We start from the raw sequence: 12,967 nt of genomic DNA on the forward strand, positions 1-12,967 counted from the left end.
CAGGAACAAATGTTTACCAGCCATTACATCTTGATTTCCCATTTAAACAATCAGGACAGAGTCCGTCCCGAGTTTTCTCCACTGTGAAGATACATTTCTCTTCTCACTTACTCAGAAGTGAAGCAGGAGCAAATCCTCCAACACTGAGGGAATTTCAGCAGCATCAAACTGAAGATGTGATCTGGGTCCAACGGGTCCCAAAGGCAGTTCTTTTACTTGCATATGCACAGGAGGATCGATGCTGAGCACCCAGCGGTCTCTTCATACCCTGCTCTTTTAAACTTGATGAAACCAACAGGTATTTAAAAACAAACCAAACAAGTCGAAATGGAAAAAAGAAAAACAAACAACCCTTCATCTGACTGCAGATCAGGTAACGTTAGCCAGATTTTACCTAAAAATGCAAAGCAGCTGTTTGCTTTGTTGAAATTGCATTTAGTCAGAACCAACATTCAACTCCCCAGTTTCGTCTCGAGATGCTGACCGTATGTAACATCCCCCGTGGGCTCCTGCCCGGCAGGACGACGCTGCTAAAGTAAGGATTCTACTGGTGAAGGACACAGCTGTGTGAAACTGAAGATGACAGTGAAGTCAGACCTTGATACAGTATTAAACCAAATTTGTACATATAAAAATAATTGTACAGAGGAAATATTTTCAGCAGAATACAATCTTTAAATATTCAGAGGAACATACAAAGCTAATTAAAAGTAGCCTTCTGTACTTTAGTGTGTAATATGATTAAGTACATCCAACAAGGAGGGTGCGTGAAGACATCGCATTGGCGTAACGACATACTGTTGGTATCTGTTGCAACAATGATCTACCAGAATGGAAAAAGAATTCACAAAACATTGATAAAAACCAAAGTCTGGAAACCATAACAAAAACACAGAAACAAAATGAAAATGTACTAAAATTTAATCATTCATAAAAGCTGTAATTTAATCTGTGACAGTAAAACACAAGAAGCAATATTAGAGTTGGTTTAGTATATTATATATTTTTGCTTTTAAAGCCATAGAAATCAGTTATCCCAGTTTTTTCCTATAAAAGACCCATTTTTCCAAAGCATTATGCACAAACATTTTTAATTAGAATATAATGGCAGAATGAAAATAATGATATTCTGTAACCTTTAAATATAAAATGAAGTCAATGACTCAAAAAGTTATTTGTTGCTGTGAGTTCAAAGGGAAATTTTAGGTAATATATATCTATAGTTATAGATATAATATATAATGGTGGAACATTTTTAGTGCTTGATGGGGAGAAATTATGGTAAAAGGGTCAATATGAAATTTTAATTATAGTAGCAATATCTAACATTTGAAATGCATCCATGCTCCTTTGTATAATCATACACTAGAGTCAATTATATTTATTTTCACATCTGTTAACTGCTATTGCAAAGGAGAAATACTATTGTCTTAAATTTCCAAGAGATATACACAGAGCAATTTGTTTTTCCAGGGACTGTGTGCAAACCATTTTAAGATCTAAATTCTTCTCATGGTATATAAAAACAGGAGAAGCGTCTTCAGATATGTTGCTAATTTCCATAAGGTTTTGACGTCGGGAATGCTGGCACTTTCCATTTAGGCAACAGTTCTTCATTCCTGCAATCTAGAAAAAGTAAAAAACAAGGTGATGGTGGGAACGTTTCTCATCCTACTGACGAACAACCTCAGACAAAGGCCTGAGAGCTTCCCCAGACAACTGCCTGTACACGTCTGTAAAAACACGCAGATTTCAGCAGGAAGAGGTTATCATAGAATCATAGAATATCCTGAGTTGGAAGGGACCCATAAGGATCATCAAGTCCAACTCTTCCTTCACTGTTGTGGTTTGCTCCTACTGTCCCTTGAAGCCTCAGATACAGAGAGAGAAAAGCCTTTGGAAAACAGAACCGTTTCAGAAACAAGTTCTTGTTTTGTCATGAACACAGCAGCAGCGACAGAGAGCTGCCTCCCCATCCCGCTGTCCTAACAACAGTGCCTTACGAGGCAGGTAGCCTCTGGTCCAGGCTGCGTCCGACTCTACTGGGTGTTGAATTCAGCAACAACAGAACACTTTACGGGAGGGCAATTTCATCTTTTATCTCTCTGAGATGCTGCCCAAGTATAACGAGCTGGAGACCGCCCTGAGCCCTGTTCCAGCCGTAATAAGGAGGCAATCGGTTAGGAAGAGATTTACAAACGCCAGGGGAGACATTGTGGAGTATTTCAATCATCTGGAGCAGCTCTGGAGGCACAGGTAGAAGCAGCCAGTGTTACAGGAGCCCCATCAGCAACTGACTGAACACAAGGACACCGGGTGAGCCACCGGCAGCTGCCGAGCCCTTCAGCACCGCACCGAGGCCGAGCAGGCGCCGCAGCTCAGCTCAGCTCAGCTCAGCTCAACACAGCTCAGCGCAGCCAGCCTGGCAGACAGTGCGTCCCCAGGGCTGGGGGTGCCTGGCTCCGAGAAGCCATCCTGGCTGACGCCACACTAGCTAAATCCAGATATATCGCCTGAGGAACAGGAAAAGCCACTTGAGATATACTCTTCAATTTCTTTTCCTTAAACCATTGTTTCCCCACAGGACTAAGCTATTATTTTACGACATTCAGAGCTCAGGATAAGAGACTCAATCAATAAATAAAGCACAAATCATCAGTAGCCAGGTTAACTGCATAGCTGCACTTGTCCTGCTCAATCGCAGCTAGGCTAAAGAAACATCCGCCCACAGCGTGCCCTTCAGGTCTGGCAGAAAGGCAGTTAACCACCAATTCCAGGAATTCATCCTTGAAATTCTTCCTACCTAACCAGAAGTTTGTTTTAAATGCTGCAGGATAAGGGCACTTGTGCTGCTTTGCCAGCTGCCACACCTAAGAGAACAGCTTTTGGTGGGTCACAGCAATGACCGGAGGCTGGCAGCCTGGGCACTTGTGGGCACCTGTGGGACATCGACGGCCGACGCGCCGCGAATTAACCGCCCTGACACAGCCTGCAGAGCTGGCCCAGGCTGCAACTCTGCCCCGTTGCGTTTCCAGCCAAATGCTCTTTGCACAGCCGACACCACCTGAGATGATTTGTTTGCTTTCTGATCACTTCCTGCTTGGAAGGGCTACTTCCCCTGCACACCTCTGTCTCGGCACCGCCACGCAGCACACGTGTGTGCTGAGATGCTGACGGTTCAGAGGCATGGCCTGGTGGTATTCCTGTCCAAAATCTGAAGCTACAGAAATGCTGCTTGCTTCCAGGAGTGCGACAGAACAGCTGTAAGCACACAGAGTGCCCTGCCAAGATACACAGGAAGATTATTTATAGCATATGTCCAACCTTGTTTTTTGTTGTTTTTTCCCCCCTGGTGGTCAGCTTTTCATTTTTCTGCTGTTGAAATCCATGTCCCACCCAAACCAACTTGCAATTGTCCTTGTATCAGCTAGGGCTGAGACAGCAGCTGCGACAACACTACCAGTTACCCGAACACCACTGAACTTCAGTAGAGGATAAAAAGGAAGCAAAACTGACCCAGGATGGCTCCAGCTACGGTGTCACATGACAGAGGGAGAACCTACAAGAGCGAGAAGGCAACACCTCACCCATCTCCATCAGTTCCTACTCTAATTGGTGCATTCATCAACCCAAGCAAAAGGAGAAAGGGAGCAAGGCAAGTATTTCTCTGCCAAGTCAGTCAGTGGAACTGGTTTTCAAAGTCCAACAACTGCAGCAGACAGAGAAGGAATTACATGTTTTGGAGCAGCTCAGGGTCAGATTACCTGGGCTGCAGGTGTAGTTCAGACACCTCTTACCTGGCTCAGAGCTGCTGCACGATGGGAGTCTAAAGCAGCAGACATGATTTCTTTTTAGGCTTCTTCTTTTCCACTGGTGTTTTTCTATTTATCTGTCTGACCAGGTCATAAAAGATCTGAAAATGAAGAACACAAACTGAGTATCAAAACAACAAAACATTATGCAAGTGTCAAAAATTAGGCAGACTGGCAAAATGATAGATATTCTTTCCTGGTGGCTGCAGTCTTACAAATTCAATCAATCTGCTTGCATTCACCTAAATGTGTTTCTCAAGCAGCTGCTTATGAAACAAGAGAGCACAGAGCTCACACCAGCATGCAGAACATAAGGGAGCTGTAAGCTCCTGCCCCGCCACATACAGGTTTCCCCCTTCAGGTTACGTATGACCAAAGGCTTCAGAAGGGTAAGGCAATGAAACGGCAAAGAATCCCTTGCTTTGGACACCTGGAAGAAAACTGGGAAACAACAAAAGCTTTTGGGTTTTGTTTTTAAAAGGACAGGCATAATATCCTGAAGGACCACTTTCTCCCTGGTGCTCCCTGGGCTGCTCAGTGTCTCTGCAGAGCACCGCGTCCATCCAGGCAGCCCTTCTCCCTGGCTTTCACCTTCACAAGTGGTCTTCACTCACCCACTGTGTACATACACTCTTAGTTCTTCTCTTTGCCATACGGGTCAGAGCTGTTGTTCACTCACTTCTGATCTAATTTGCCTTTGTCCTTGATCTGATCTTTTGAATTTATTAATACAATCAGCAAGGAAAAACAAATCGTCTGCCCTGAACTCAGACTTTTCCAGAAGAGGATGACTACAGGGGCCTCTTTCAGCTTCAGAAATTTCTTGTGAACGCTTTTGCTGTGAGTTGTTTTCCCAGTAATAACCCATTTATAGCAAAATGAGCTTTGCAAAAATGCTTGGAGCTGGGTCATGGTACTGAGCAGAAATATTTAGACCTCCAGAAAGCTCCACCCTTCTCCTTGTTTACTTTTTTCCTTCCCAGAGTGGCTGATTGCTCACAAACTCTTGTTGATTCAAAGGAAATTCAGCAGACAAAGAAATAGGTTATAACAAATTTCAACTACTGGAAATCTAAGATTTTCTGGCTATTACATACATGAAAGCACTCGTGCCCCGTTAAATAGTTCCAAACAAAATGAACATACAGTGCCTTTATCAAGCTCTCATGTAAAATATTTTAACAGCATCTGATAGGTGCTCAGGCACCTCCTTCACTAAGCTTATTGTTGCAGCTTTCTGTCAGCCCCAGGCAAAAGCAGCAGTTTGGACTCTTCAACAGACACAACCAAGATGTTAAAAAGCATACAGATGACATAAAAAGAAAAGGTTTCTGCAGGAGAAACCAATTCTCCTTCTTCTATGCTGGTGCAAACCACCTTTCAATATTTAAGCCTTTATAAACAAGAGCCAAGATAATTCAAAAGTGATTATGATGTGCTGAAGGAGCCTGAATCTGTGAAGGCACCAACCATTTCTCTCTGGCAGATAAGGTTCTTGACTGCTTTGGGTAGATCACTCATTCCTCCCTGCTTCCCAGGGCTAGGGTAGGGGAAAAAAAAAACCTTTGAAAAATCTAAAGTTCTGTCATTTAAGTGTTTGTACTGACAGTGACTACAGAAGTGAAGTCTGCAGCAAGGTTTCAGGAACGCCACTATCCCTAGAAGTCAGTGCACTGCAAGGGCATCACACAGGTCACCAGAAAGAAATCTGAAGCACTGCTACTGAGGTCGACTCATACCTGTATTAAAAACATCCTATCTGTAAGGAAAGGTTTAACTTTCAGCAAATGCAAGCAGAAATTTATCAGCCTTTAGCCTAGACTTTAACAAAGTTAGAAACTCCAAATGTAGCTTTACAAAAACAAAACCAAAGAGTAATGTAAACTCTTCCCCACTCCATGAGCCAGCAGAACAAATAACCAGCACAGCGAGTTGCTTGATTCATTGTGTTCCTTCTTGATTTCCTTAGTTTTTATGCTTTTCAAAACCAGACAATATGAACTAGCAGAAACACAGAAAACTAAGATCACAGTAAAAACAGAAACTACTCTTCCAGATAATCATTTTCCTGGCTATGATTAAGCCTGACTGCAGGCAGGAGACATCACAGGGAAATACAGATACACGATTCACTTGTTAAGGATGACCACACATAAAAACTGCAGGTGTGTATTTGTGCCAGCCCAGTTCTTTGGAGAACTTTAAAGCACCTCTGGCTACTGAGAGGTCAGTCTCTGTGGAAATTCAAATAAAACAGGACTTGGTATACTCCAGGGTACCTGTTTGATGACTGAGCCACTCGCTTCTTTGTTAGCTGTCACAGCTTTACTACAGCTCAGAGACACACACAAAGCCCTGTCTGGCAGGAGCCTGGCTCAGCGAGCTATATTTACCAGGCTGGATTAGCGAGCACTGCAGCCAGGCTAATCCCAAGCACAGCAGCCTGGAGCTCCCGTCCCTCTCCACCCGACGGATGCGGTGCCGGGCATGTCACGCTGGCTGCCAAGAGAGCTCTGGGTCTAGTCCAAAATCCTCCTGCTTCTCCTTATCACGGTCTCCTAAATGGTCCCAGTTATCTCCTGGCACCAAACCAGCTCTGCTCAATGGGGTCACCTTAGCGTTTGTGACTGGAAAACTGGCCTCTGTCACTGTCAGATAACTCACAGCACAGAATAAAACCTTGCTGCCGGATGGCAAGCGGTGCCACACGACCTCAGGCAGCAGCGACATGCACACCGACTTCCGAAGGTGTTTCTCATTTAAACATGGGAATGGCGTACACAGATAGATGTTTGGACGTGGTCTCAGTAAATTAGCGGCTTACCAGAGGAGGGCTGTGATGGGATGTCTGCTTGAGCAGCCAGATATAGCAGGCATGTGAAAAGCAAATACTTTCAAAACCAACAACCAACACTAAGCAACATGACAAGTAATACAACGGGGCATAATCCACGTTCTGAATAGTAGCAGTTGCTATCTTTAAATAAAGTATGTTTTCCAGATAAAGTTTTACCTAAGGTAAGAGTCATCCAGTTAACTGGGCTTACTGATGACCCTCTGCTATCTATGCCCTCTAACACAGACCACAGAAAGCATTTGCCTGGGGATGTCACCCACCTCTTAATTAAAAAAGGAGCAGATATCTTTAAAACAAATAAAAAACCAGTAACTAAATAGACTCGTCTTAGCCGTTCTTAGACTGACACCTCAGAACCATTCTAAATCTGCCTGAAAAAGAGTGTAAGAAGGACTGCATGCTGGTCTAATGCGGTACTTATGTTAATGTAACATGGGCAAGGAACAGCTGATACTTACCTCATTAACATTGATTTTAGACTTTGCAGACGATTCTAGAAAGGCACAGTTACACCACTGTCTCGCTAAGTTTTGACCCTGTTCTTTGCCGACAACACGTTCTTCCTCCAGGTCACATTTATTGCCAACCAGAATCATTGGAACCTGGAGAGAGAGGGAGCAAAACCAAGAGATATCAGCAAATTAACACGCAACACGTACTGCCCAAGTGATGCAATAGCTCGCAAAGGCACACGAAGTGGAGGAAAACAAAACAAACAAAATAACATAGCCATGTATAAAAAAAAAAAAAAAAAAAGGAAGTTCAGCAGAGCTCACCAGCTAGGCTGGATTTTAGTAAGTTTTCCAGTAAAGATTTGTTTTCCAGTATTTACATCCAACACCGCTCTATAGTCAAAAGCACAATTTACTAAAATGCATTTCAGGACATCTATGTGACATGAGGCTGAATTGCCCATCAGCTTAACCTCTTTTAGACAACAGGACATACGGCGTGTGTTTTAAGAAATACATTATATGTTTCTGACGTTTTTACCTCTCTTGTCAATCTGCCGTCAAGCCAATAACAAGTAGAAGCACCTTAGCAGAGCACTGCCCTGGACACGGAGTAAGGAGGAGTGGTTCTGTGCGGGTAAGCATTCCCACAGCCCCGTGCACATGGCCATCTGCCTTCCTCATCACAACACAATATCGTACTACTGACATGCTTTACATACAGAGACGAGGATGTTCACTACAAAAGGCGCAAACGCTGAGATCAATATTAACTAGTTCAGGGTAATTGAAGTTTCCAACTAACGACCACTCATCAGCTCAGCTCCCGAAAGGACATCGCTTCCAATAAATAACCTCATGCTGTATCAGAATAAACATTTGGTACGTGTTCAAAATATTCGTCCTACGCCCATGACGCAAATACAGGCACATCATCTGTTCGAGATGAATGAAATGAATGATGAAAGGGGATCTACCCTTCTCCTTCAGCTGCTGGCTTTCTGAAGCATCTGGGTGAGTCAGCGTCCCACTCCTTCAGAAGGACAGTGCCTTGGGGAAGCCACATTCCTTGTGACATTCCCTACAGAAAACACTACTAATATATGAGGGCATCATTTCCAAGATGCCTACTTTCAGAAGGCTTTCCCTGTTTCTCAGTCATGGCCTCTACCATGGCTGCAGCCCACCAAAAGATGTTACAAATGGCAAGTAGAAACAACCTTCGACAAGCAAACACCAAAAGCACCCCAAACACCAACAACCTACATCTCATACGGGCCTCGGGGGACAATGCAGCCAGAGCTCAGGTGCCAGGCGCTTTGAGGACTTTGAAGGCCGAGATCGCAGCGAGATCTGCAGTCCCTCCTGCAGTGCTTCACACGCACCCGGCAGCCACAGCATCCTGTTTCCCTCATGCTATGTAAAAGTAGAAAAAAAAAAAGAACTAACAACCAAAAGAACTGCTGATAATGGGTGTGTACCCTGTTTTATTTCCTGAAGCATTTAATTCTTTGAGCAGAAAATGAGTACTTTCCAGCTGGAAAATAAATCACAATCCACTTCCTTTGATAATTTACAATGCACTGCACATTTTCTAATCTACTTCAACATTAATATTTGTAGTCTCTTCCAGATTCACCTAGACAAAATACATTTTTGTATTTAAAACTCACAGCCATACTGATTAAAAAATGACTGCAGTTTTATTTTTGAGAAGCAAGTTTTACTTATTACATCAAAAAGCTGAAGTCTCAGAACAGATGAGGCAATCCCCCAAACAAGTTTATTTCACGGAGAGTAACAGGATATTTACAACTACACTAGTCTAGTCCATTCTTTACAGTTTTCTAGATATTTAAGAGAATTCCAAAACATTAAAATGTGTTTTGAACATGATGAAACATGTTGAACGTGAGGAAAAAAAGGGGAAATTAGGATGTAAAATAATAGGAAAAAAGCGATACTCAGTTAAACAGTGTAGGTTTGAAAGACATGCAACTCTGTATGGTTATTTCAAAAGGTAGCGATTACTTAACCCAGAGCAGAAAATGGAGTTGGAAGAACTTGCTTGACCATTTCCTATGTCATGTAGGAGGCTGGAATTTAAACTTTGTTGGACATAGCTTCATGGTTTAACTACTGGGATTTTAAAAGACATATTCTGAAACTGAATACAGGAAGGAGCACTTTTTTTTTTTTTTTTTTTGACTTAGCTTAACAGTTCAAAAGGTTCTCAGCCTTGGATTCAACAAGTAACATTCCCCAACACAAAATTCATAAATGCTCTTGCAGTTAAGCCAAGGAGGGCTCCAAAGCCATTCTGAGGTAGTTGGGATAAGGAACAGGGACGATGTGGGAGGAAGAAGAAACGCGAGGGGACTGCCTGCCCCCTCCGAGCACAGGAGCGGGATGTGTTGCTCAAACTGCACTGCCCTGCGGGGCAATGTAAACCCAACGCGTACAGATAAATGCGTCCCGGCCCCGCGTGTGACCACTGCATGCGAGTCGCACGCAAAGGATGGTGGACACAAGGCTGCTCCTGGATTCAGTCCCCATCGCAAGAGCCACGCGAGCGATCCATGCCCACCGAAAGCCATCAGCATCAGCATTCAAAGCCTTGAATGCACTCCCAGCTGTTAGGAACAACATTTATTTTCAGCGTCCTCTTGAGGAAGCCTACACTAGCAGAGGTCCCAAACCTCTGCGCCGTTCACATGGCCAGCATGGTTAAAGCCACCTGCACGCCCTTCTACACCATGCATCTAGAAATTCAAAGCCCATGGATAAGTTCTAACTATAGCAGTTGGCGCCTGGGCTGGGAACATGGTAAGTGATTTTCTTCTGCCATAAACAGGACTGCATGCACCATCTATCTTAACGTAATTTTTTTCTCATTTGAAAATGGCTTTAAACAACAACAATTACAAGCTCAGTAAGAGCTCTGAGCACTAGCTCTCCTCTCCACAGAGACAAACTCATGCATAGGATTTCTCTTGAAGCTAAGAAGAGGATAAAAAACCCCTCTCCCGCTGCTCTGCTCTACGCTCCGGTCAGGAACGAACCTGTGCAAGGCACGATCTGACGGTCCCAAGAGACACCTTGCAACACCGCTGGTCCTCACGGAGGATGGGTTTGAATGAAACAGAGATTACCAAGAGACGGGGCAAACCAAATGGGCACAGATACAGCAAGGGAATCTGCTCTGTGCCCCTCGACCAAGGGCTCCCCAGCCCAGGGAGAGAGCCCTGCAGAGCGCAGCACTGCCCTGCTCGCCGGGGCAGCCCGAGCTCCTGCTGTCCTGTCCCCCCACTGCCCGCTCACACAGCAACAAGAGAGCAAAGTCAAAGGAACATTTTCAGCTACTTTCAAAAATTAAAAATAAAGAAGGCTATTAATACTAGTGACACTTAAATTACAGAGCAGGAATCCGGTCAATAAGCTGAACACGTCCTTTCTATTTACAGTTCAAGATCATCAACTCGGACTGCTCTGGTAGGCATGGGTGGCACGGAGGGCACAGCTCAGTCCCACCACAGGCTGGGACTTCAGGCTTTGCAGCTGACCCTCAGGACTTGCCACGTCTCTCTGTACTTCAATTTCCGCCTCTCAAATCTGGGAAAAACAACATTAAGTCTCCATGGCAAGACAGCTGGAGATCTATTAAAAATATCATTACTGGCTAGTTCAGATATAATTTTTCCATAACTTTGAGGGAAATAAAGTACTGCTGAAGCACAGTATGAGGAAAATACAAATACTGGAAAAGAAATAAAATGAAAGGGAAAAATGTTTTCTTCAATCAACTCCTACCATTTTTCTATCACTTCCCATCAAGACTGCAAGCTTTCCAGCAAACTTGAAACGTAACACTGAAAATAACAAATAATGCTAGGGAAATTCATTTCAACACAAAACTTTGCTATACAGCAAAGAATATTCCTAGACAGAAATTTTACTCACATACAAATTCCTGTATGCTTAGTTCCAAAAACATTTTAATCATTTTCAAAATTAAAGAAAATATATTTGACTTACATCTTCAGTGTCCTTAACCCGTAAAATCTGTTCCCGCAGGTCCTGTAAGTCGTTAAACGTGGACTGTGCTGTTATTGAATATACTAGTGCAAACCCTTGACCATTCTTCATATAGAGATCCCTCATTGCTGTAAATTGCTCCTGTAATCAAATATTTTAGAAAGTAGTTAGGTAGTGAATGACACTAAAGAACATTTACAAAGGAATACTTCTCTTGTAATGGAGACAAGAACGTAGTACAGCACGGGTCATATTTACGTATTTACCCCTCACAGAGATCCACTGCAGCATGAAAATCTAATAAAAGCATTAACACATCTCTTTCCCTTTGCTTCCCCCCCCCCCCCCCCCCCAATAAGGAGAACAAGGCTCCTTCCAAAACCAGGAAAAGGTGCAACAAAAACAATAAAAACACATCCTCAGGTATTATACTGGGGTATGCCCCAAACCATAACACAAGCCATTAGCATTTGGTCGACGTATTCTGTACTGATCTTTCATTTATTTCCTGATACAGAGTTGAGCAGGAGCCTGCTATCAGACCAGTTCTCCAGATGACAGATCTGGGCTATCACTTCAAGTTCTCTCACTGCACAGACAGGCCCACGTGTCACGCGCAGTGTGGCAGTTTGTCACGAGCACGGCCGCGTGGGAGGGCAGTGCCCTTAAGAGCCTGCTGCTTAAGAACTTTTTTGGCTATGTTTTCTGGCCACTTGCAAAGTTAACACGCAAACTTATCCTGAATCTGTACGTTGATACGGCAACCTGCTTTTGGGTTATTAAACAGAACTGTTCTATTTTAATTGTTGTGCCTGATCTATTGCTTCTTCCTTGGGCAGGATTATTATATTAAGTTCTACGCTTACCATCTTGTTTTGTTCTTAAGAAAGAAACTCTGTACCATTTAGAAAAAGAAATCATACTTACTGTCCCTGCTGTATCGAGGATTTCAAGCATACACTGTTGACAGTCTACTTCCACTTGCTGTGTAAAAAAGGGAAGAGACAAATACAGTTAAAACTAAAACCTCTGAAATTAAGGCGAGGGGAATCTCACCTTAATTTTTTTTTTTACCTCTGCAGCAAAGACCTCAGTAAGTGAGCCAGCCACCTGGACTTTCCCAACACTAAGAGAGGCTCTGCTATTAGAAGATTAATTACACCTTAAGTTGGCATTTGGGGCAGCTCACTAGTGATCCAGGACTCTGTTGATTATAAAGGCCTAAATAAGTTGAGATATTTACAATGAGCCTCTTGAGTCAGATAAAATCCACTCCTACAAATCAAAAGGACCTTCAACTTTTTTTTTTTTTTTTTTTTTTTGCTGTTGAAGGAGGAGTGAGGAAGAAAAGAAAAAGCACAATATTTAATAAACGTCACACTAAGGCTTAACAAATCTTTTGGAAGCTAAGAACCGTCTCAGATCCACTAAGGGCAATTCCAGTAAAGATGAATAGATTTAACAGCAGAACTCGTAACAGAATTTACATTTAATTATCACAGGCACAAATGCTACAAGTTTTTGTTTTCTGTTTGGTGTCTTTAATTATGGCAACAATTATGCTAGTCTGCAAAACAATGGGTTACTTGACATCAATCCCGAGAAGAAAGCAGCTCTGTTGATAGAGCTGTGTAACACCAGAGTCAGGATCCTGACAAGTATTTCTGCTCAGCAATTACAAGCCTGCATCCAAAACAGCTGTGAAGTATTTTTATGCGCTTTCAAACCAAGCAGAACATATTTAAACTAAATGGTAAAACAATCATTCCTAGGAGAAAGCAACAAAACGCAATTGCTGTGCTACAGTACCA

General features: G+C 43.0%; 1 protein-coding gene across 17 annotated transcripts in view; it reads right to left on the reverse strand.

The window, feature by feature from the left end:
- Nucleotides 1–903: 903 nt before the first annotated feature.
- RAP1A (RAP1A, member of RAS oncogene family) overlaps nucleotides 904–12,967 on the reverse strand; it is a 38,310-nt gene continuing 26,246 nt past the window's right edge. For all 17 annotated transcript variants that reach the window (XM_040535465.1, XM_040535471.1, XM_040535472.1 and 14 more), the window contains 5 exons: nucleotides 12,084–12,140; nucleotides 11,157–11,297; nucleotides 7,128–7,271; nucleotides 3,798–3,913; nucleotides 904–1,626 (listed from right to left, as the gene is read on the reverse strand). In XM_040535465.1, coding sequence (XP_040391399.1) covers nucleotides 3,827–3,913; nucleotides 7,128–7,271; nucleotides 11,157–11,297; nucleotides 12,084–12,140 — 429 coding nt within the window. In that variant the 3' untranslated portion in view covers nucleotides 904–1,626; nucleotides 3,798–3,826. The remainder of the gene's footprint in view (nucleotides 1,627–3,797; nucleotides 3,914–7,127; nucleotides 7,272–11,156; nucleotides 11,298–12,083; nucleotides 12,141–12,967) is intronic.

Source organism: Cygnus olor, chromosome 24 (assembly GCF_009769625.2).
Source record: "Cygnus olor isolate bCygOlo1 chromosome 24, bCygOlo1.pri.v2, whole genome shotgun sequence".
In the NCBI taxonomy this organism is placed as follows: domain Eukaryota; kingdom Metazoa; phylum Chordata; class Aves; order Anseriformes; family Anatidae; genus Cygnus; species Cygnus olor.